Source organism: Myotis yumanensis, unplaced genomic scaffold (genome assembly GCF_028538775.1).
Source record: "Myotis yumanensis isolate MYYU_CA2020_CCGP unplaced genomic scaffold, mMyoYum1.0.hap1 SCAF_12, whole genome shotgun sequence".
Lineage (NCBI taxonomy): Eukaryota > Metazoa > Chordata > Mammalia > Chiroptera > Vespertilionidae > Myotis > Myotis yumanensis.
Genome location: NW_027223763.1, coordinates 51,181,496 through 51,204,153, shown reverse-complemented (window position 1 = coordinate 51,204,153; position 22,658 = coordinate 51,181,496). Strand labels below are relative to the sequence as shown.

Genomic DNA, 22,658 nt, shown 5'->3' with positions numbered 1-22,658 from the left:
AACTTTTATTGTCTAGGACATTAAAACAGATTTATTCATCAGCCTTATTCTTCCTATTTATTTTTATTTTTTACCTAGTAGGCATTTTTAATGTACCTCAATTGTGCGTGTGAATTTATTTGACCCTCTGTGATTCATGTGATAATGGTGCCTCAGGGACTGTGTTGTATAGTTCTGCAGAGAAGTAAGGGATAATGGACTGCGTTTCCATTCTTAGGCCACTTTGAAAATATATTTAAAAGTCAAACATTATAATCTCATCTTCCTTTATCCACTATAGTGGATATAATTTAGTGAGCTTTAAATTATTTCTTATCTTTGATAGATACATCTTCTCATTTATCTTTCTTTGCACCATGATTGCTTTTTAATTAAAATTTTATTTTTCAATGGCAGTTTACATTCAATATTATTTTGTACTAGAAGCCCGGTGCATGAAATTCATGCAAGGGGCTTGTCCCTTGCAGCCACGGCTTCGTCTAGAAGGTTGTCTGGAAGGATGTCCGGAAGGTTCTTTGGCTGTCCAGTCTAATTAGCATATTACACTTTTATTATTATAGATAGATTATTTTGAGATGTACAGCATAATGGTTAGACAATCATAAACTTTACAAAGTGTCCCCCCTGATATTTTCAGTACCCACCTGACAACATACATAATTATTATAATATTATTGACAATATTCCCTAAACTGTACATTATATCCCTGTGATAATTTTCTAACTACCAATTTGAACTTCTTAATCCCTTCTCCTCTTTCACCTGGTCCTCCAACCCCTCTTCCACTCTGGCAAAGTAAGTCTGTTCTCTCTATCTATGAGTCAGTTTCAATTTGTTTGTTTGCTTATTTTGTTCTTTAGGTTCCACATATAAGTGAAATCTTATAGTATTTGTCTTTCCCTGACTGAGTGATTTCACTTAGCATAATACCCCCAAGGTTCATTCATGCTATTGCAAATGGTAAAATTTTATTCTTCTTTATGGCAGAATAATATTCTATTGTATATATGTGCCACTACTTTTTTATCCACCCAGCCGTGGGCAAACTACGGCCCGCGGGCCGGATCCGGCCTGTTTGAAATGAATAAAACTAAAAAAAAAAAAATGACCGTACCCTTTTATGTAATGATGTTTACTTTGAATTTATATTAGTTCACACAAACACTCCATCCATGCTTTTGTTCCGGCCCTCCGGTCCAGTTTAAGAACCCATTGTGGCCCTCGAGTCAAAAAGTTTGCCCACCCCTGGACTAGACTATTGATGGGCACTTGGGTTGCTTCCATAGCTTGAATAATGCTGCAATGAACATAGGGGTGCATATATTTTTTTGAATTAGTGTTTTGGGTTTCTTTGGATATATACCAAGAAGTGGACTCATTGGGGTCATAAGGTAGTCCCATTTTTGTTGTTGTTAATCCTCACCCGAGCATATTTTTTTCCATTGATTTATATAGAGAGTGAGAGGGGGAGAGAGAGAGATATTGATGTGAGACATTGATTGGTTGCCTCCCACATGTGCCTCTATGGGAGCTGGAGAAAGAACCTGCAGCCCAGGTACATGCCCCTTTACTGGGAATGGAATCCGAGACCCCTCGGTTCTCAGGCCAATGCCATAATCGCTGAGCCAAACCAGCCAGGGCCAGTTCCTTTTTTAATTTTTGAGGACCTCCACACTGTTTTCCATAGTGGCTGCACCAATCTTAATTCCCACCAACAATGCATGAGGATTTCCTTTTTCCTGCATCCTCTGTAACCTTATTTGTTAACTTTTTGATGACGGCCATTCTGACAGGTATGAGACAATATCTCATTGTGGTTTTAATTTGCATTTCTCTGATGATTAGTTACTTTGAGCATCTTTTTATATGTCCTCTTTGGAGAAATGACCATGTTTCAATTGGATTGTTTTTCTGTTGGTGAGTCAGTTCCATTCATGAGTGAGTTTGACCCTCAGACTAGTGGACTATGAGGATAGACTCTGACCACAGTGTACGAGCTGCTGTGTTGGGGCTGATATCACACAGCAGAATTCAGCCCGGCAGGATCTGGCGCCTTCCAAGATGTCCCTTTGTATATGGAGCTAACTGAGTCATGTTCTGATGTGGACTGAAGGCTGCCACTGGGTATGTTGTTCCTGGGGCCTGTGGGGGAGGACTCTGGTGCAGGTCAATGTCAGCGGCTGCCTGTGACTGGACCTGGGCTACCTATTAGGATCTATAAAACAACCCATCGTGTTCGGCTGCTTCTCCTGGGCCTGGCTGGGTGAGGTAGGGGCCAAGCTGCAAACCAAGGCTGGCTTCCACCAGTATACAGCCTAGGGGCAGGTCAGCAAAGGATGCAGGGCACCCCAAGGACTGCATCTGCTGGCCAGCTGTTATTTAGGCTCAGTCACGGACTGTGTCTGGCAGTATGCGAGTTGCATAAGTAGGTTCTCCCTAAGTCACCTGGTCAGCGTGAGTGGTGTTCACAGATTTAAAGTTGGCCAAAGTGCTGGGCCTTAGGCCACTCAGCAAAAAGTCGCAGGGTCCACCCAGGCCAGCCACCGCCTGTCTGAGTCCCGAGGACCTTTGAAGCGGGGTGGGGACGCAGAGTTGTCAGGTCTAGGCCAGGAGAGTTTATCAGGATAAAACAGGTTAAGATTTGCCCCTGTCTGGGGAGGACTCTGCCCTGGAACAATGATGCGTGTCAGGCATGCGAGGCAGAAATGATCCTCACCCTCGCGGCACAAAACTCAGTCTCTTCCTATGCATCTCTGACATCCCTGAGTCTGCCTGGACCACCTCACGAGCCTTCCAGGAAAGTCTGCATTGTGGACCCAGGCTGGCACCAGTCAGAAGACTCCTCTGTAGGGCAGGAACCTGGCAGGTGGGGTCAGAGGGAGTCGGGAGTGGGGGGCTAGTGTATTCCCCCAGGCTGATGCTTTATGGAGGGGGAACGTGGCATCTGTGGGTGGTGTGAGGTCCCTCCAGCCTTCTCCCTGTACATCTTCCAGAGCCTCGGGATGAGTGCCCGCGAACAAGATCTGTGCGCGGGTCCTTTGAGAAGGCATCTGGTTTCTACCAGACCTTGCCTCTCCCTGATGGACAGAATCCCCACTGATTTTCATAGCCAGCTGTTATGTGGGAACCTCTGCCTGCTTCTGATGCGCCAGCATGGGGAGCCCACGCTGGGGTTCAGACCCCTCACTCTTCAAAAGGTACCTTTGCAGCTGAGATGTCCCTGTAGAATCTCTACCACCACACTGGGGTTCAGGGCCAACCCTTCTGGCATCTCCGTCCTTCCCACCAGTCTGGAGATGGCTTCTTCTGTAACCCCTGGTTATGAGACTTCTGTTCAGCTAGTCTCCATTTGGTTATTCCTGTTGATTTTTCTGTAAGTTTTCATTTGCATTTCACTTCCATCTACTCTGCCACCATCAGGCATCCCCCGCCATCTGTGTTTCTTCCGCCGTGAGGTGTCTGTCCAGAGCTTATGCCCATCTTTTAATTGGTTCGCTTTGCTTGTTTCCTTACTGGTGAGGATTAGGAGGGTTTATATGTATACAGTGGGGCCTTGACTTACGAGTTTAATTTGTTCCGAGACCGAGCTCGTTAAGGAACTTGTTAACTCAAATTACTCTAGCAACTCAATGCAAAAAATCGGCTGAGAGACAGCTGGTATCTCAAAAAACTCGTTAGTCGGGACACTCGTAAGTCAAGGCCCCACTGTATTTGGTTACCAGTTCTCTCTCAGATCTCTGTTTGAAAACACTTTCTCAGAGTCTGTGGCTTATCTTAAAATGGGTTAGAAGACAGACATCCCCAAAATGTCCCCCTCTCCCCTCTCGTCTGCTCTCCCCATTATCAGGACTTCCCTCTCTTCCTCCAGGGAGAGCCTGGTGAGTCCCCACCTCCAAGACCTATTTTCTCTGCTCAGGGGCGAGGGACAGCTCTGGGCAGACAAGAGACATTTTGCTGACCATGGCCTCACCTGGCAGCCTCAGACCAAATGGACTCCACCTGACCTGACTTTGAATGAAACGAGGGCTTTCTCCCTCGTCCCCAGTGAGCAGAGCCCACTCACAGAAGCTGGATGTGCCGGCTGTGTGTGCTGTGGGCTGGCACAGGGCCGGCCAGAGGTCACTGCTGGAGGACCTCTGCAGTTTGGGTGCTGTCGCCTGCTGCAAAGCCTTGAGCCTGATACTCTGACCTTTGGCACCTTCCCTGAGGCTCACTGTAATGTCCCTTCTGCTCACACAAGCTCAAGTGAGTCCTGCTGCTGTAACTGAGAACTTGCCCTGGATAGTGCACGTTCATGGTGGTGCCTGTGATTGCCTGTGCCTCCCTAGATCTGCTCTCCTGATAGAGAGGAAGGGGCTCGACGCTTGCAGGGAGAGGGAGCAGGTCAGAATGTGCAGGCCACCCTCCTGTGTCCTGGGTGGCAGGGCCAGGCTGCTCAGCTCAGCTGAGTTATGGGACAGGGTGGGCCTGATGTGGGCTAAGGGCTAAGGGCTAAGGGCAGTCAGTGTTGGGGGCCGGGACGTGGGGCAGGGCAAACCAGGATGGATGGGACCTTCCAGCTGAGCACGTTCACTCCCAGGTACCTTCATCTTCTCCACTCCCAGCCCCTCCTCCCCATCCTCCTCCCTCCCTAAGGCCTTAGCCCCAGGTCTCCTCACCCCTGCTTTCCCAAACAAGGCTCAAAGTGGACAAGTGACCTCGGATGTAGGGAACTGCCCCCAACACCTTACAATCATGTTTCCCTTAGACCAAGAATCTCCACTTCTAGAGACCATTCCTAAATAAATAAAGATTTATGATGTTCCCTTCAGCAGGATGATGGGAGTGAAAAATCAGAAATGGCTCATATTCCACAGCAGGGGCTTCGGAGATTCTGATGTGGGGACACAGACAGTGCCAAGGAGGGAGAGGACTGACTGGCAGGTCCACCCTAGGGGAATAGGTTCTGGGAGGGCACACATCGTAGAATCCTCCCCTCCCAACACCCACAAGTGCATACGCATGAGCGTGGGAACACAGGTAAACACACATGCACATGAAATGTTTTTCTGATGGAACAGGGTGAGCATGTTTCACAGGGGGCCCTTGAGCTGGCCCCTCCAGAGGCAGCTCCATGTCTGAGGCAGGAAACAGCACGGGCTCCAGGGAGGGTTCTTCATCCAGCGGTGGTGGGGCCTCAGTTTGGTCTGGGGCCGCCCCTGGCTCCACAGCTGCAGCTGGAGAGGCTGCTGGAGGTGGTGAAAGCTCAGGAGATGGAGATGCCTTCAGCTCTGCAGCCTGCTCCTCAGGATGGACTTCAGGTGTTTCAGGAGGAGCTGCCTCTGCCTCCTGGGCTGGTGCTGGAGTTGGAGGAGGAGAAAAGATCACCCAGGTGCCTGCATTCCATCTGTCCCCCAAAGACAGAACACTGGGCACAGGCCAAGACCCACCACAGGATGTCCTCCCTGCCTGCTGTCCAGCACATGGGTGGTCTGAGGCTGGTCTTTACTCCTGGCCAGGCTCTGAGGGTGCTCCCTGTGTGTCTGGCAACAATCCCTCCTTATAAGCTCCCATGCAGCTCCGCCCCCCAATCTCATCCCCACCTCCCCCACCTTCTCACCCTTGGGCTCTGCCTTCTTGGGCTCCAGGTCTTCCCGCCTGGCGTTACCAATACGGGCATAACGTTCCAGGACAGAGTTGAAAATTGCCATCTGCCTGTTGGGACTGAGTGGCTTTGAGGTTGGAGGCTTATTGGGCCTGGGCGGCTTCAGTGGAGGAGTCCTTTCATGTCCAACCACAGGCCCTGGCTCCCCGGACGCCCAGGTGGCCACACTCACTTCATGCCTGCCCTGGCCCTCAGTGGTATGGCTCACCCTCACCGGCCCTTCATTGGGGACGGGATATTCCTCCACCACTTGCTGCTCCACCTTGACTTGGGTTGAGCTCTGCAATGACAGTGACCAGCAGCTGGTCAGGAGGCCTCAAGCCTGGCCCCGGTCACTGCTGCTTCTGCCCCCTGGACCTTCTGCTCCCGGATCAGGCCCAGCCCTGAGTCTGCACAGACTTCCACCCAGGGGAAGTGAGAGTCACCTCCAGGGCTCAGGATAGACCTCGGGCAGAGGGCGCCGCTCACACTCCACGTCCACCCAGCCAGCCTTGACCTGGGGTGCGAACATGACTGGGCCATCTGACCCCTCCTCAGCCTGTTTCTGCTCTTGGCAGGCCCTTTCTATGTGAGGTCACTGCTCGGTGTAGTGAAGTCACTGCTCTTGTCTGAGGAGATGCTCTGAGTAGAACTATGCTAGTGCTCTGGCCAGTGCTATGCACTAGTTTTCTGCATAGAAATCTTGTCGGTTTGGGTTACACTTGTTATAGATTTTTGAATTATTTTCAATGTTTATTTTTTATTGTTTTGGAAAATGCAGCTGATCATTTATATTGGCTGTGTATTTAGCAACCTTGTTAATTCACGTATCAACTTTGTCATCGTGCTGTCTCACTTTGTCACACATTTTCATAACAAGTCAGGTCGACTCGCTCCTATCCAAGGACAGGCACATGCAGCATGCTGTTGGAAATTGGCCCGAGGAGCACCGATGGGCTGCTCAAAATGTCATTCCTTCAAAAAGTTTGAGTGAAAATTTCCCTGCTTTTAGGTTATTAACCTAATTTGAACTCTGGGCTTTATCCCTGGGCAGAAACCGCTTAAGGAAAATGGCATCTATGGAGATAAAATTATGCTAACTACTACCGGTCAGTACACTTGGTGAGATCAGTTGAAATCTCAGACACGTACGTTTCTTCAGTTATATCACCAGAAAGGAACATCGTGCCATGAGGTGTTAGCCAATGGGCAGACATTTCAGGGCAGGTTCACTCTCTGTGTCATGTGGGAGGAAATATTTATAATGAAAGAAGGGACAAAACGGCACTAAAAGTTTCACTTTACTGTTTCATAAATCACAGAACAATACACTACTTAAAAAAATCAGAAAGTTAATGACAGGAAATCAGAAAGTTAAATCACAGGACAAGACACGACTTAAAAAGTCAGGAAATTACCAGTTGATTCCTGGACCAAATTAATTCAGATGCAGCCAGAAGAAGCCAAGTTTTCTGACTATTTAAAGTGGGTTAAAGTAATAAAAAAAACAGGCATTTACAAAAATATTTTTTAGTGCATGAGATAATTATTTAAACCCTTGATATTATTAGCCTTTGCTGCATACCAAACCATTCTGAAACTTGGTAGCTTAAACCAGTATACGTTTATTTATCTCCTGGTGCTCTGGGTTGGCAGTTTGGGCTGGGCTCAGCTAGGTGGTTCTGCTGTTGTTGGCCACACTCCACTGATCTTCTTGTTCATGGGTCTGTGGTCAGCTGCCAGGTCCTCCGGGGAATGACTGATCTAAGATGGCTTAGCTGGCTGGCTTGTCCTGTTCCCCATGGTCTCTCTTCCACCATCAGACAAGCTTGGGCCTACTCAAATGGTGGAGGTGAAGGGGGACCCGAGATCAGCACGTGGAAGAGAGCACGCTAAACCCAACCCAGAGGTTTCTTGTGTTTCTTGAGGCTCATCTCAGAACACACACAACATGGCTTCTGCCCTATTCTGATGCCCAAGGCAAGTGGCAAGACCCTCCAGAGGGGAAATAGACTCCTCCTTTTGAGGTGCAGAGTAAGGTGGCATTGCTTGGTCACCTTCTATACCACGCCCCCCGCCCCCCCTTTTCCCGTACAAGGAGCTGTAGTGCTCTGCAATGTACTTTAAGGCAGAGGTTAAATACTGGCATTTTAAGTCTATTTAGCTAACTAATAAGAAAAAGTAAGGAATTCAGTGACTTCATGTTGGGGTGTTAAAAGCCTTGCTTTCATAATGGAGGAAATCCTGGAGTGAAGACTAAGGGATGAAAAGTCAAAGATAACTAAGACTGAAAAGCTAATTTTGGAAGCTATCCAGCAATTGACTCTCAGCAGGACCTAGCTCCTAAATCCTGAAATAAAGGATTTTTGAATTATTGGCAAGGGAGTGTTTTCTAGTGTTCTGAATGCCAGTCTTCTATTGGCTATTAGTATCGCTGCTAACATTACGAGGTTTAAAAGGGTCAAGACAAGACTTTGATGTACTAAACTTCAGAAACTTTTTTTTTTTAACCATGTGTATAGAAAGCCTATCCGGAATCACAGATTTAAAAGTGTGACCACAGAGAACTGGTATTCCCAAGGTTTCTTTGTACATGAAAGCATTTTTTTTGTAGTTTTCAGGAACACAAATGAGACCTAACAGCCATCCTGTACCTACCTTTCAAGTGAAAATTCTAAAGAGTGTTAAACATCTCTGTGGGATGAAGAAGAAAATCCATTCAGTGTTCTCTGGCCTGTTGCTATATACTAGGAACAGAAAATGGCAGTTTAAAACATTAAAAAGCAACATATTTTTTCTGATTGATTTAAAGAGATTTGAGAAGGGGATTCCTGAAAAGTGAAACAGAGACTTCTGTTAAAGGGCCAGAGGCTTCACAATGGAGAACAATGGCCATGTCCCAATAAATGGATTGAACGTCTCTACAGACATTGGGGCAGGGTGGGTGGTGGAAGGAGAATCACATTTTTAAAACCATTGGCACACAGTCACTGGAGAAGTCATCTCAATATAAATCAGACCTTATCACCGCATGGCCTGAAGCCCCCTCCAGTGTCTTCCCCTCATGCAACCCGGCCCATGCTGCTTTCCCAGCTTGCCGTGTGCCCCACTCTGCCTTCTCACCAGTTCCAGCCGCACTAAGTCGCTGGCTCCTTCCTCTGGCTCTCTGTACCTTAGCCTGGAAAGCATTTCTGTAGATTGTCTAGCCATTCAGGTTCAGGTCACATCCCAGTTCTTCAGGGCTCTTCCCTGGCACCCTATCAAAAGCCTCCCTTCTCTCCCACAGACCAGTTATTCTCTATACAACACATATTTCCAAGATAGCACTACTAGTTAACTATTTTTTTTTTTGGTAAATTACTTGTGTTTTCCTGCCTCCTCTTACTAGAATCTATCAGAGACTTTCTTGTTTTGTACATTGCTAAGTCTCCTGTACCCATCACCATGCCTGATATTCAAGAATATTAATGGACCAAGAGAATGAAGGGATTCATTTTTAAAACAAAACCACAGTTGATGTGTTAAGTTATTCTATCTGGTGTGGATGATTTGCAATTATAAAATGAGGGCATTGTATGAAAATCTCAAAAAACAACAGTCTTTTCTCCTCTGTGTGTTGCATCACGCTGACATCAGCTGTCACATAGAGCCTCACATTTGGGGATCACTGCAAGTGTTTAACGCCAGAAGGGGGTTGGCGGGAAATGCCCTCCTTTTTACCTATTGTCACCTGCAGCTTATGTGAAAAAAATCCAACCTGCAGACCACCTAGGGCCGTGGGCCTCCACTGATTGGTGTGGCCTAGGAAGAATTTGTGGAACTTCTATTTCTGTTGGTTTTCATCGCATTTTTAACATTTCTAATTTTGTGTGTTTGGTAATATATTTAGTTCATTAATAGCAATATATATATATTTTTTTTCACATGTATTTTACAATATACATCATATTTCTGGATGGCCTGTATGCACCATATTTAGGTATGGGGATGTATCCACCAACATAAAGTTTGAAAATGATGAAGATTTATACTATGAAAAGTTCTTACTCTAGTTACAATTGCTGTGGGAGGATTTTCTTAAAGCATAGCTTTTAAAGAATGTTTTACAAGGTCATATAACAACACCTATAGATCTATGATTAAAAAATATTAAAGAAACAGTCTATTCAGTTTGCAATGCAAACATCATTGGGCATACCAAAAATGGTAGAGAAATTCCTAAGTAGATGGCATGTTAACTTGGGACTTGATCCCCTACCAAATAATAGTTAGGTCTCTCTCCCTCCCCACCCCCTCAATATACACTATGTCCTTTCATATCTGCTGCCAGCCCCATCTCCTGCTAGCTCCTCAGGTTTGCTACTCATGTTTATACGTGGCTACTCTCCTACCTTGGAGTGTAAAAATCCGTGTTTCAGAAGACCTCTATGATGAGACCTGAATGGAGTAGAGAAGTTTGTTTGATGTTATTATTCATCATTTCTTTTTGTTTTAGTCGTGTCGGACAGTAAGACTGCAATCCATATCTAGAAAGTTTGGCATTGATAAGGTGACTACATCTCATTTGCAAGTAGACCTTTAAAGACTTTAAACTCATTCAAAAAAATATTTGTACTGTGCATTTTGTTTGAGTATTTTATAGAAGTATAATAAAAATGACAGTATTTTACAAAGCCTTTGTCCTGAGGCCTCAAATAGATTTTCTGAAAGAGTGACAATGGGAAAAATATTTTTTTCACTGCTAGACTGATACATCTTGGTATGGGAAATGCATAGTGCTTTGATTGCTGCAGGACATTTTTGTACTTATTATCAAATCACTTTATAATGCCAACTGCTTTTGAAAAATATGGTATGTCTTCACTGCTTTCAGTATGGCCGTGTTGCCCTCAGCAACTTTATAATAAAGTGCACCCAGGTTGGCATCCTTCCACTGGATAACTGTCCTGTATAACTGGGAATTCACCATCGCACACATTCCTACCTGCTCGCAATTAGTTAACCCGTGTCCTTGCTAACATTTAAATAAAAAATAAATTCATGAGCGAGAACTTGTAGTAATATACAAAATAATTGTGTCTTAAGGTTGTATAAATACATCTTTGCATGTTACGAATTTAATTACTAACATGTGAGCATTTAAAAAACATCTATTTCTAGTTAATCATTTCTACTTCCAAGTACACCTATAAACTCTTTGACTTAAGATACCCAAGTTCATAATAATGGTTATCGAGTTAAAGATTGACCCTTTGGAGAATTTTTGACTCATGAGAGAAACTTTCATTTGTGAATTATTTATCCATCTGGGACAATGCTTCTCACAAACATTTCTCCTTTGAGCTCCTCTTATCCTTCCTCTCTACACCCAAATCTTAAGGCTTTCTTCCTCCTTCATTTGTGCCAATCCTTATATGGTTTCTCTGTTAATTAACAGAGAGAACTTTTTTTGTTGTTTGTTTATCATTTTAGAATTAATCATGACTTCACCGAAGCTAGCTATTTCTACTGTATAGTAGAAGTGAGAGATAATAGAAGCAGAATGCTAGGAAGAAAGAAAGTTGGTTTGGGTTCTAAACCCTCTACTGAGATGAACCAGATGTGTATCCTGAGGTTATTCATTCCATATGTCGGTTCACTTCATTGATTGTCTGCTAAATGGCAGGGGCGGGGGGGGGCGCGGGCTTCCCAAGATGATCTGTCATTTTTTCTGACTTTTATCAGTCAGTGGTTTAGTTTAAGGACAAGGGTAGATGTGAAGACGATCCTAACAATAAAGACGAGTGGATATAACTCAATAAAATGAACATGCAGGGTGAGAGAGGAGCAGAGTGTATGTTGAATATCTGTGCTTCCTTACTTTAGGTTATGTCTCTATTTGGTTTATTTGGTTTTTCTAATGTTCCTATTATGACTGTTGTTCATAGATTTTCAGAGAGATATAGGGTTAGTCATGAGATCAATACTGGGAAAATGAAGAGACTCTTCTTTAATTCCACATCCCCCAGTTGTTCATGACAGCTTCTCACCATTCTACGTTCTGTCTCTGTTACTGGCAGTGGTTTGAAAGAACATTCCTTGGAACTGAATATTCGTATCCTGGGACTGTTGGTTTGGAGAGGAGCTAAGCTCCCACCATGGGAGATGGGAACCACATCTATTCATCTAGTCACTGGCAGGCATTAGCGCAGTGTGTGCCCCACTTAACAGATTCATTTTTTTTGAATTGGTCACAATATTTATGTCTCATAAGCCTGTGAACTGAACTTCCCTAAAGGCATGCCAGCTTCAGTTCTAGCTGAGGACAAAAAGGGAAATTTGGGTGTCATCCATAGTGTTTTGACTTCCATGCCCAGAAATTCAAACGTTTCAAGTTCATGTACTAAAACTGCACTTGAAACACCTAAAATTGACGGGTTTAGGAAGCAGTGAACTAAAAACAGGCCTTGAAAATTCCTTTCCTTCATTTTGAAGTTTTTCTTGATGTTAATGAACTGTTCTAAGACAGTGGTTCCCAACCTTGGCACGGTGGCCATTTTCATCATGATAAGTCTTTGGCATGAGGGCTGTCCTGTGTACGGTAGCATGTTTGGCAGCATCCTGGCCTCTACCTTTTAAGTTGCCATTAGACTTTCCCTTATGTTGTGACAACAAAAATATGTCTCCAGACATTGCCAGGTGTTACCAGGGGAAGGGGAAATCATTCTTGGTGGAGAGCCACGGGTCCGGAGCTTTGATCGCTCTGAGGAGGGAGTTATAGATAAACCACCTGTGAGTAGAGCTCTAGTAATGAAATATTTGAAATGATTAAAAGGCTCCTTATTTTGTTTTAAAAATAATTTTAAGGGAAAGAAATAATCCTTGATAAAAGCAATGGTAAATTCTCCACTGAAGGATTTTTAAAATTTACTTTTCATAGAAAATAAGTAGAATATGTCATGTATTGCTAGATTCTGCTGTATATTGACGGAAATAAAGCAAATAAAATGGACATAATTATCATTGAAACCATATTGCCTATTATATGTTTTAAAAGCTAAATGTATTTCAAACAAAAAACCTCCGTCTGCATGCATTAAAAAGAGACATCCTTTTGATTTTTAATAATAAAAAGAAAATCGTGTATAGTGAGTTAGGAATGATGGTTTCCTATCCATTTAGAAATGCCCAAAGATTAAAATACTAAAATCTTTGTTCTGTTGTTTGGGTAGGAAGTGACTGGATTGCATAGGTGTCTTTACTTTATGAGGTTGATCAATTTCCCACTTAGACTTGCATTTATTTTAAACTTTTCCATTGCAAGTTTCCACTGGTGTCACATAAAACTAGATTGAAGTTATTACATGTAGTAATCGTTTAAAGAAATTAGATGCTTTTTCTAAAGCTATTCTACTTTTCAAATCAGAATTATAGTTCTGTTTTTAGGGGGAAAATAGGGAGGTAGGGAGATGAGTATTTTTTTTCTCCTTTCTATCTGTTCATTTCTCTTGGCATACCTCATTTTTACTTCCTGAAGGAGAAAGAAACAATCAAAGTTAATAATGTCATTTTGCCATTTCTGAAAGTAGCTAATACCTCAAATGTAAAGTTATTTGAAATTTTATAGAGATGCTGTTGATAGTAACTTGGAAAGTGAATCATATTATACAAAGCTCAGACTATTTATTGGCTTTTCTCTGTGTATACTAGAACTAAACATATAAAGAGTCTTTTATGGTAGCCATATTGATAGGTATTGTTTTCCTCTTCAGCTATTCTTATAATTCAGTTGATTTTTCCAAAGAATTATTGTGTGCTTACTTATAGTCACCTGCTATTTTCACTTTAAGTTATAGCCTAAGCCAAAAATGAGAGGATTGAATTATTACTTTGTATTTATATATAATATCATAAACTCCCTCTTGGTGATATTTTTTACAATATATTGTGATGAAAACATGTTTAGGGCAAAATAGAGAAAATGTAGAGTTTCTGACATGATGTGCTATTATGTGGAAGAGTATTAAAAATGTGAGGAGTTTTGAGTTTCTTACATAAATATAATTCCTTATATACTTTAGGGTTTTTTTTTGTTTGTTTTAAATATATTTTATTGATTTTTTACAGAGATGAAGGGAGAGGAATAGAGAGTTAGAAACATCGATCAGCTGCCTCCTGCACACCTCCCAATGGGGATGTGCCCGCAACCAAGGTACATGCCCTTGACTAGAATCGAACCCGGGACCTTTCAGTCCGCAGGCCGACACTCTATCCACTGAGCCAAACCAGTCACGGCTATACTTTAGTTTTAAACATTTTATGTAGAGGTGCATTGGTCATGAAGTTATTTTTTTCAGTGTTTTATTTAATTTAATAACCTTGCTCTCTTGCCCTTTTCCTCAACAATGTTTAATATAATTAAACTGAGGCTTTTGGAGCCGCTTGTTTTAAAATATCCTTTTCATATCCCTCACTGATATTAATTGAATGTGACCATTCATAAACATGACACACATTATTTCACACGGCTGTGCAGAAGTATGCTTATTGTTCGCATCTATGGAATGTGACACCCCTTTGACGTCAAAACTACCCATTTCCATGGCATCCCACATGGGGACTTTCAGGAGTGAGAAATAGACCTCTTCTAGCTCTGATATGAAACACCAATTTTTTTCTTTTAATTACAATATTTCCATTTGGGCATTTTCCAGTTTTACATTTGCCAGTTATTGATCTTCCCTTTGCATCCTATGAGACAGTTTCTAAAAATGAGACAGTCCTTTTTGGATGGGTAGGGGACAGGGATGGGGAAATGAGTGACCCTAATGCGGAGTGAGTTTCCTCACAGCACACAGTGAATCTTCAAAGTCTGATCACTACGAGGAAACCAAGGACTACAAAGACTCAGGATTTCCACCCCATTTCTAGTCCCTACCCTAGAAAACCTAAACTTTTTTTTTGTAAATAGGGGTGCTGTTCAAAGTTGTTGAAACATGTAGCAATAGTTTGCGCTGTCCAGTAGGGCAACCACTGGCCAAGCATGGCTGTTCCAGCTTATATTTAAATCCTAGAAATTGTTTACTTCCCCATCCACGCCGCCCCCACCCGCCCCATGTTTAATATAGTCGATTACTAGTCAATATGGATAAAGAACATTTCTATCCTGTATGAGGTTACGTTGGACAAGGCTGAGGATTCTGGCCTAGACCAGGATGAAATATTTAGAAATTATCTTCTCTCAGAAAATCCTCATGGACAAGTGAAATGTTGAAAGTTTTTGTTTTCTCCTTTCTTTTTGAGTCCTTTAACTGTTACTGGACATTGAGGGCACAGGGAACTCATAGGGCATCCTCGGAAGCCCCCACCAGGCTTGCTATAAACTCCAGGCCCCTCCACCCCCCAGCCTCAGCCACAGCAGCCCTGCTTTTGTCTCCTTCCCAAATTGGAGTTTCCTGCTAGAATCAACTCTGTACAAATGGGTGTTTCTCTTAAATGATCGGAAGTCTGTTCTTTTTGATTTATAGAGGCATGATTGGTTTGGGAGGTTGATAAAAAGAAGTCACAGTATTTTGGGAATTCTTATAACATTGTTTCCCCCCTCCCCCCCAAACTTAATATATATGTGTTCAGGTTAAGTATTATTTCGATATTATTGCTTCTCATATGTCTAGCATACAGAGTATGGGGTTGTTATATGGCATAAAGAAGGAACATGTTTAAAGATAAACCATGATATCGAATTTTTTAGTGAGCCCAGTAACTGGCTGGGGCTTTTCCTTTTATATATTCTTATGAAGATTTTTCAACAAATGATTCATTTTCTCCTTTCTCTCCCTTTTTTCAAAAGAATGATTTGATCTCTTAACTTCCTCCTAGGGTGACCAATAGAGCTGTTTAAAATTATTTTTAAAGAGATGAACTCAAGGATTTAATAGTTGTGTTTCAGTTCATTGCAGTAATTATCCTTTCTGCCACTCAGTTTTCTACACTGAGGAGCCTCATCACCTCTGCTGTTTTTCATATAACCTTGCAGAACCTGAAAGCTTTCTTGCTTCCTGGTTCAACAAGATGCTCCACTGTCATTTTGCCATTTCCTACATAAAACTTATTATTTCTCATTTTTCTGAGGGACTCTTAGGTTATTTCTGAAAGAAGAAAAGCTCCATTTTGCCTTTTTTTCCTCCTATTTTAACACAATCTACAGAAACACACGCCAACAGTAAAGAAAGCTGAAGAAACCCTGCAGCATATATATTAGTTTGAATATGAACATAGTCATTACGGGAAAGGGGTACAGTGTTCACTTGAAGAGGAAGAGTTGGGTAGGTGTCAGCTCAGGTGATCATTTGAAGTACTGATGTGTTCAGGCTTTTAGGCAAGTGTAGTTTTGTTGTTCCATTTCAAATTATACTGCGTATACCGGCCCTCTGAAATGTAGGCTTCTCTAACTTTACATGTACGTAAGTACAAAAGTAGATATGCGGCTCATTAGGAAGCAACAAGCCCTGGCTGGTTGGGCTCAGTGGTTAAAGCATTGGCCCACAGACTAAAGGGTCGTGGGTTTGATTCCTCCAGTCAAGGGTGCTTGCCTGGGTTGTAGGCTCTGTCCCTGGCCTGGATCACGGCGTGAGCAAGAGGCAACCAATCCATGTATCTCACATTGATGTTTCCCTCTCTCTGTCTCTCCCCGTCCCTTCCAGTCTCTAAAAAAATATAGGAAAAAATATCCTTGGGTGAGGATTAACAGCAGCAACCAAAAGAAATAAACAGTTATTGTTTAAGATCTTTGTACTCTGAGCAATGAGAAACCAGAGAGTTTTAAATATTTTAAAATTTATTTTAAGCTCATCTAAATGATTCATTTTTATCTGCATGCCCCAGTTAATGAAAGATGCAAAGGCCAAGGCATATAAAAATCAAAGAGTGGGCCTCTGCTGAGGGCTGCGGGGCAAAGGCAGAGTGATCTGTGATGTCAGTGAAACCATGGTACCTTTAAAATCTAACGCCATCTTTCCTGGCTGATGGGAACGACTTGTATATTCATTTATCCTCATTATTTTCACTGTAAATCATTTCTTAAAAATCCATTTCACGTTTATGCTGTAAAATTTTTAAAGATCACCTTACTGATATGCATTCCAGCATTCCCCTTTTGGCAGTGTACCTGTGTAATAAACAAGGTACAGAGTGGAGTCTGTCTGGAATAGGTTTTATCTTCACACCTCTTCTTTCCTTTGGTCTTATATCTTGCCTGGGCATTGCCCATCTATAATAATAAAAGCTTAATATGCTAATTAGACTGGGCGTCCTTCTGGATGAAGCTGGGGCTGCAAGGAAAGCCTGGTCCCTGGTGCCTGCCGTTGGCCTGAGGGAAACCCTGACCCGGGTGCCAGAGGGAAGCCGGTGCTGGCAGCAGGGGGAAGGAAGGCCTACTCTGTTTGTGTGTGTGCTCATGTCTTAGATCCTATCACTGTTCCCAGACCGAGGTAACATTTGTAGGTTCATTTGAAGAATTTGGTCTCCGTATGCCCCTTCAGTCGAGTCGGGGGAGAAGCCACTCTATCTCTGTGATCGCAGCGAGTCATTATGGAGCAGTTGGCGCTGATATGCTTGCACAGACACAGATTGAGTCCGACAGGACTGATGTTGCCTGGACTTTGCTGTCCTTAGAAATGCAGGCGTGAGGATGGGGGTGGTGAAGGGGGGGGGGGGGGAAGCTGATTCCTCTTGCACCTTTCCTATGAAGTTTTGAGATTTTAACATTTGATAGCTGTGAATGTTTGATAAGCTGTTTTCCAGATAAGATTGATAACAATAGCTGACTTGAAGCAGCTGGCTAGCTCCTGGTTTTAAGTAGATGTGTTTCAACGTACAACATGCTTCTTCATGTCACCCACAAATTGACAGAAAGAAAAGAAAAAAACTACTTAGTGGAATTATAATTAGAATTATTTCCTCCTTTCCTTTTAGTTTTATCTTTCCTGCATTCACACCACTCACGCATAGTAGTGAAAATGATAATATCTCAAAAAGTTTTCATTTTCATGTTCAAGCTCAGTTTCAGAAAAGACCTACTGTAGGATCTGCATTACAGTACGTCTTAAAAAAGACAAGTCATTTTAGTAGATTTGGTTATTTCTAGATACCTCTAGTATTTCGTGTCAAAAATTTTGTATGTGTTTGAAATATTTCAATATACAAAACTTAAAGATACACTGTTTCATTTTGGAATAGAATTCTGATTGTCATTCTAAAGTGCTTCTCACAATGATAGAGGAAACACAGCATTCAATATTCTCTCTCTCATGAGCCTACTCTATAAGACGCCCTGCAAGATTTATCGAAGGTTCTATAGGAACAATTATTTATTACCTGTAGAGTCATACTTCACCTTGTTGCTTGAAGCCAGTTCCCGCTTCCCTTTTCTTCCATTCCCACCAGGACCGCCATCGCTCTTACGGTCTGTGTTACTTCTCACCTGGGACTCCTGCTATGGCCTAATAGCATTCTCTAAATCATCCCACGCTCAGCTGTCAGTTAATCTTCCCAAGGCCTAGTTGCATGTTGTTCCTTGGCTCCAACACATTAAATAGCTCTCTTTGTGGTTTGCTGAATAGAGGCTGGTTGCCTTAGACTGGCATCCCAGGCTATCCTGGACCTTTTTTTTTTCTTTCTTAAGCCTGAACCATTTTCATTTGCCACCTCTTCTTTTGGTTTCCTAATGGATCCATCATGCCAGCCCAGTGTCTCAGTGTGGCCTCTGGACCAGCTACATCAGCATCACCCAGAAACTTGTTAGAAAGGCAAGTTCTTGGACCTGACCGCAGACCTACAGAATCCCAGACTCCGGGGGGGATGCCCAGCTACCTGTTTCAACAAGCCTTCCAAGCGAAGTGGTTCTGAGCACACAGGCATTTGAGGAAACTCCGTTCCAGGCAGAACAGGCAACTCACCTTTTCCAAAGACCCTGTCCACTGCCTGCCTCTGCACAGAATTCCTGAAATGCCTTTCTCTCTTCTTGGTAAAATCCTGCCTATATTCCAAGGTCCAGTTTGAGACACTGCTTTTTCCAGGATGCCATTCCTGATCCTTTCTTTTCTTGTTGGTAATACTCACCCGAGGTTATTTTTTCCACTGATTTTGAGAGAGAGGGAGAGAGAGAGAGAGAGAGAGAGAGAGAGAGAGAGAGAGAGAGAGAGATTGACTGGTTGCCTCTCACTTGTGCCCCAACCGGGGCCGGGGAACGAACCTACAACCCAGTCACATGCCCTTGATCTGGAATCGACCTTGAAAGCCTTTGGTGCCCAGGCTGACGCTCTACCACTAAGCTACACAGGCCAGGGCCTGATCCTATCTTTGATGGCATTACTTGGTTTTCCTTCCTGGTACTAATCACTTATTCACTTACATTAGTCATCTGTTGTATCTGTCGTATTCCCCCTACTAAAGTGGAAAGTCACAAGAAGATAGAATTTGACTCATTCAGTACTGTGCCAAGTGTCCTCTCTGATGCTTTGCACACAGTAGGCTCTCTAAAAATAGTTTGTGTCTTATTGGTTTTACAAGGAAGATTGAGAAAACGAAGCATTGCCCAGGAGGCATATAAAAGTCCTATTAAATCAGAGTGGCTCGCGCTAACTATTGTTTTGACTTACTGAAGCCAAACTAGACTTGAACGTCGATGTGTCTTCAGGGAAGAAGCCAAATGTGCTAGTGGAGAAAATTCTAACTTCTGCTGTTTAGCTGGAGAAGTTGAATTGGCCCTGTCATTTCACCTGGTGCTAAGAAAGCAGCTCCCATTATTTTGCCAATGATAGACGACTGATTATCCTGCGCGGCAGAGCTTCCTAACTCTTTCTCAGAGCGGTGCTGCGCTTCCTTCCACCATGTGTTCACAGACTGTTTCACAAGAAGTGACAGTTTCTTCTCACAGAGTGTTGCCCCAAAGGTGGCACAGGCAGAGAGGGAAACTCAAGGGGGTTGGCTTTAGGATGGCCTGAAAAGGGGAACAAGAGAAGCGAGGGCCGCCCCATTTTACAAACCAAGTTATGTGCGTCCTAACACAAAGGCATCGTGGTCCCACTTCCTTGTGAATGAGCAGGGGGTTGTGTGTGTCAGTGGTGGCTGGGATGGCACGAGGGGAAGAGAGTGCGGAATCTAAGCTGTCTTTGTGTTTTCTCCCCTCTCGTGTCTCTGTCTGTCCCCTCGCAGGCTCTGAAAGAGTTCCAGCTGGAATTTCAGATCGGACACGGTCACCGCGGTGTCAGAGGCAGTGAATCCGAGCTGCCAGCGCGTGCTGCTGCCGGGCTACAGGATGGTGCGGGCAGCCAGGCCGCTGCTGCTGCTCCTCGCCTTCTTCCTCCGCGCGGATGCTGAGAGTAAGCCATTCTCCCCTGCGCGTGGGGGCTGGACCAGAATGAGTGGTTTTGTTTGCAGTTGGCACCGGGCTCAGGGCCTCTGAATGGGTTTCCTTTGGAAGTAAATCCTGAGACACTGTGGGATTCTCCTTGGCCACCAGCCAGCCTTTGAAAGAGATTATTGACGTGACTTCCTTACCGCTTCCTCTCGCTCTCTTAATGCCCTCTCTTTTTGTGCATCTAACTGCTCCTACTGTTTTGTCCGTTTTTTTTTTATATTCTTAACCAGTCGGGTGGCAAAGATACTATGAGGCCAATGACATAAGGCAAACTGGGGTTAACCAGTTGTTGTTGCCAATAAGTAAATATTGTTCAGACACATCAGAAACTTCTTTAGTTTTGTGGATATTTCTATGTTTAGCGAAACACACAGTGTCACAGTGAGCCCAATTAAACCTCCCAGCCCCTTGTAGCTGTCATAGCAGCTGTTCCCATGTACTGTTTCCGACAGCTGTCGTCGAGTACAGCATTCAAACAAATCAAGCAGAACTGACATCTTCGTGGCGGGATGAAGGGCGTGGAAGTGTGAGAAGTCTGTGGAGCAGAAACAGCAAAGTTTGGGTTCTTGGACTCAGTTCATGAGACGGAGATTGTTTGTGGTCAATTAGCTTGCCAATTAATGAGAAGATCATATCTCCGTAATTAGGGCATCATTCGGTCTACCTTGTCCGCATCGTTTTCTTTTCCCATCTGTCCTGTGGCCATTTGGAAGCGATAGTACTGGAAACAGACATGTCTGTGGCTTGTATGCACAGCATGTCTGGTTCCTCGGGAGTGGTTTAGCTCATAGGAGAGTTGGCTGTTCTGGTTGGGGGTCCCCTGGTCCTATGAAAATGTATATCATCTGCAGTCATTAGCTTTTCCCTCCACTGACTATGTCAGTGAGATTAAATTTGATTCATGGTAAAGATGTTTCGAAGACACGGATCCTGTGCAGCGTTGGCCCCTATTAATTGCATTTTGACAAAAATTTCCTCAATAGCAGCCAATTTCTTTGTTGAAATAGGAGCTCCGTTTTCTAAAGAGAGCTTTCCAGGAGTGAAAGAATAATGTTAATAATAGGATACATATGGAACACGCATGTTTTAAACACAACATTCTCTGGTTAATAATGTATATAGTTTCCTAATTAGCACTTGGGAGTGTTGGTTTAGAGTGAAGCCAAGGAATTTTTCATACAATGCCAGCAAATAATTAACTGGGAAAAGACCCAAATGAAAGATGCTCTTGTTATGTTAAAGCCCTTTATGTCAAAACCGATTTTAAAGTTGAAATCTAAATTTAGTTTATTAAAGAAATCAGGCATATGGCTTTATTTTCCTGTTTTGGCTAGAGTGAAAAAATTGAGTTGTTTTACAATTGTTACTTTTTGGCAAAAGCATATGGAGACCTTGGGAACCCACTTTAATATCAGATTGCAGTTAGAGATTTTCTTTGTTATTAGGTAGAATTATTTATCTGAAAAGTTATCCTTCCAGATAAGTAAAGATGTTCTTCTACTGAGTACCTCTTCCTCTTGTTTAATTCTGTGGTGGGAAGTGGCAGGCCTATGTCAAGAGCTTAGGAATCCATACTTTTACAATCATGTTTGAAAAAATACATTCTAGTATAGGTGATCATCCCCTCCTCCATCTCCTGCTCCTCCCCTGACTTCTCCTTCTCTTTCATCACACTGCCTAAACCGTAGAGTCTTACAAAAGCAGTAACAAGGCCATGGTTAGCAGTTTTTAGTTAAATGAGGATATGTATCATGTTATATATGTATGTGATACCAGCTTTCATAACATCAAAATGTAACCTGGGAAATGATCCATTCTCTCTCACTCTTGCTGTTGCAACTGAAGTGTGGGGACAGGGGTCTTAAGATCTTTGCTAATTCATTTTGTTTAGTTTGCCCTTGTCCTCTCAGCCTTGATTTAGTATATGTTCCCTTTATCAGATTCATTTGGCATTGTTGAATAGCGTGTTTAAATGAGTCTGAGCTTCCTGGTGAAATAGGAAAAATGAGCCAGTTTTTCTTTTGTACATTTTAAAAGGAGAAAGAACATCATTTAGTAATCCACTGGAGGATATTCATGGTACACGAAAGCACATGGTAGAGTTGGAGATCATTTTAGCCACTAAGAATGTTTAAATAACAATTGATAAAATAGGATTTAGATTGTAACCCATTAAAGCAGGGGTCCTCAAACTTTTTAAACAGGGGGCCAGTTCACTGTCCCTCAGACCGTTGGAGGGCCGGACTATAGTTTAAAAAAAAAACTATGAACAAATTCCTATGCGCACTGCACATGTCTTATTTTGAAGTAAAAAAACAAAACGGGAACAAATACAATATTTGTATTTGCATGTGGCCCGCGGGCCGTAGTTTGAGGACCCCTGCATTAAAGTGTTCCATTACCTTCTCTTACAACACTAAAAAGAATCAAGATATAGGTAGCACTGATGGAAACTTTGTTTTCTTCACCATCATAAAGATAATATTTCTCAGGCTTCTGTTACCTGTGTCACTGGTTTATTTCTCGATGTCTTCAGTAGCACATTTAGCCATATTTGTTTTTCCTTTTTACTTGTTTTGTATTTTCACAGGTGATTGGGAGTTACATTTCAAATTTTAACAGTAGTTTGTCAGAGC

The 22,658-nt window shown here is 43.0% G+C and overlaps 1 protein-coding gene across 26 annotated transcripts in view; it reads left to right on the top strand.

Annotated features, from left to right (window-relative positions):
* The window catches only part of PTPRD (protein tyrosine phosphatase receptor type D), a 2,083,672-nt gene that overhangs the window by 1,661,302 nt on the left and 399,712 nt on the right, over positions 1-22,658 (top strand). For all 26 annotated transcript variants that reach the window (XM_070431651.1, XM_070431673.1, XM_070431672.1 and 23 more), the window contains one exon: positions 19,818-19,984. In XM_070431651.1, coding sequence (XP_070287752.1) covers positions 19,921-19,984 — 64 coding nt within the window. In that variant the 5' untranslated portion in view covers positions 19,818-19,920. The remainder of the gene's footprint in view (positions 1-19,817; positions 19,985-22,658) is intronic.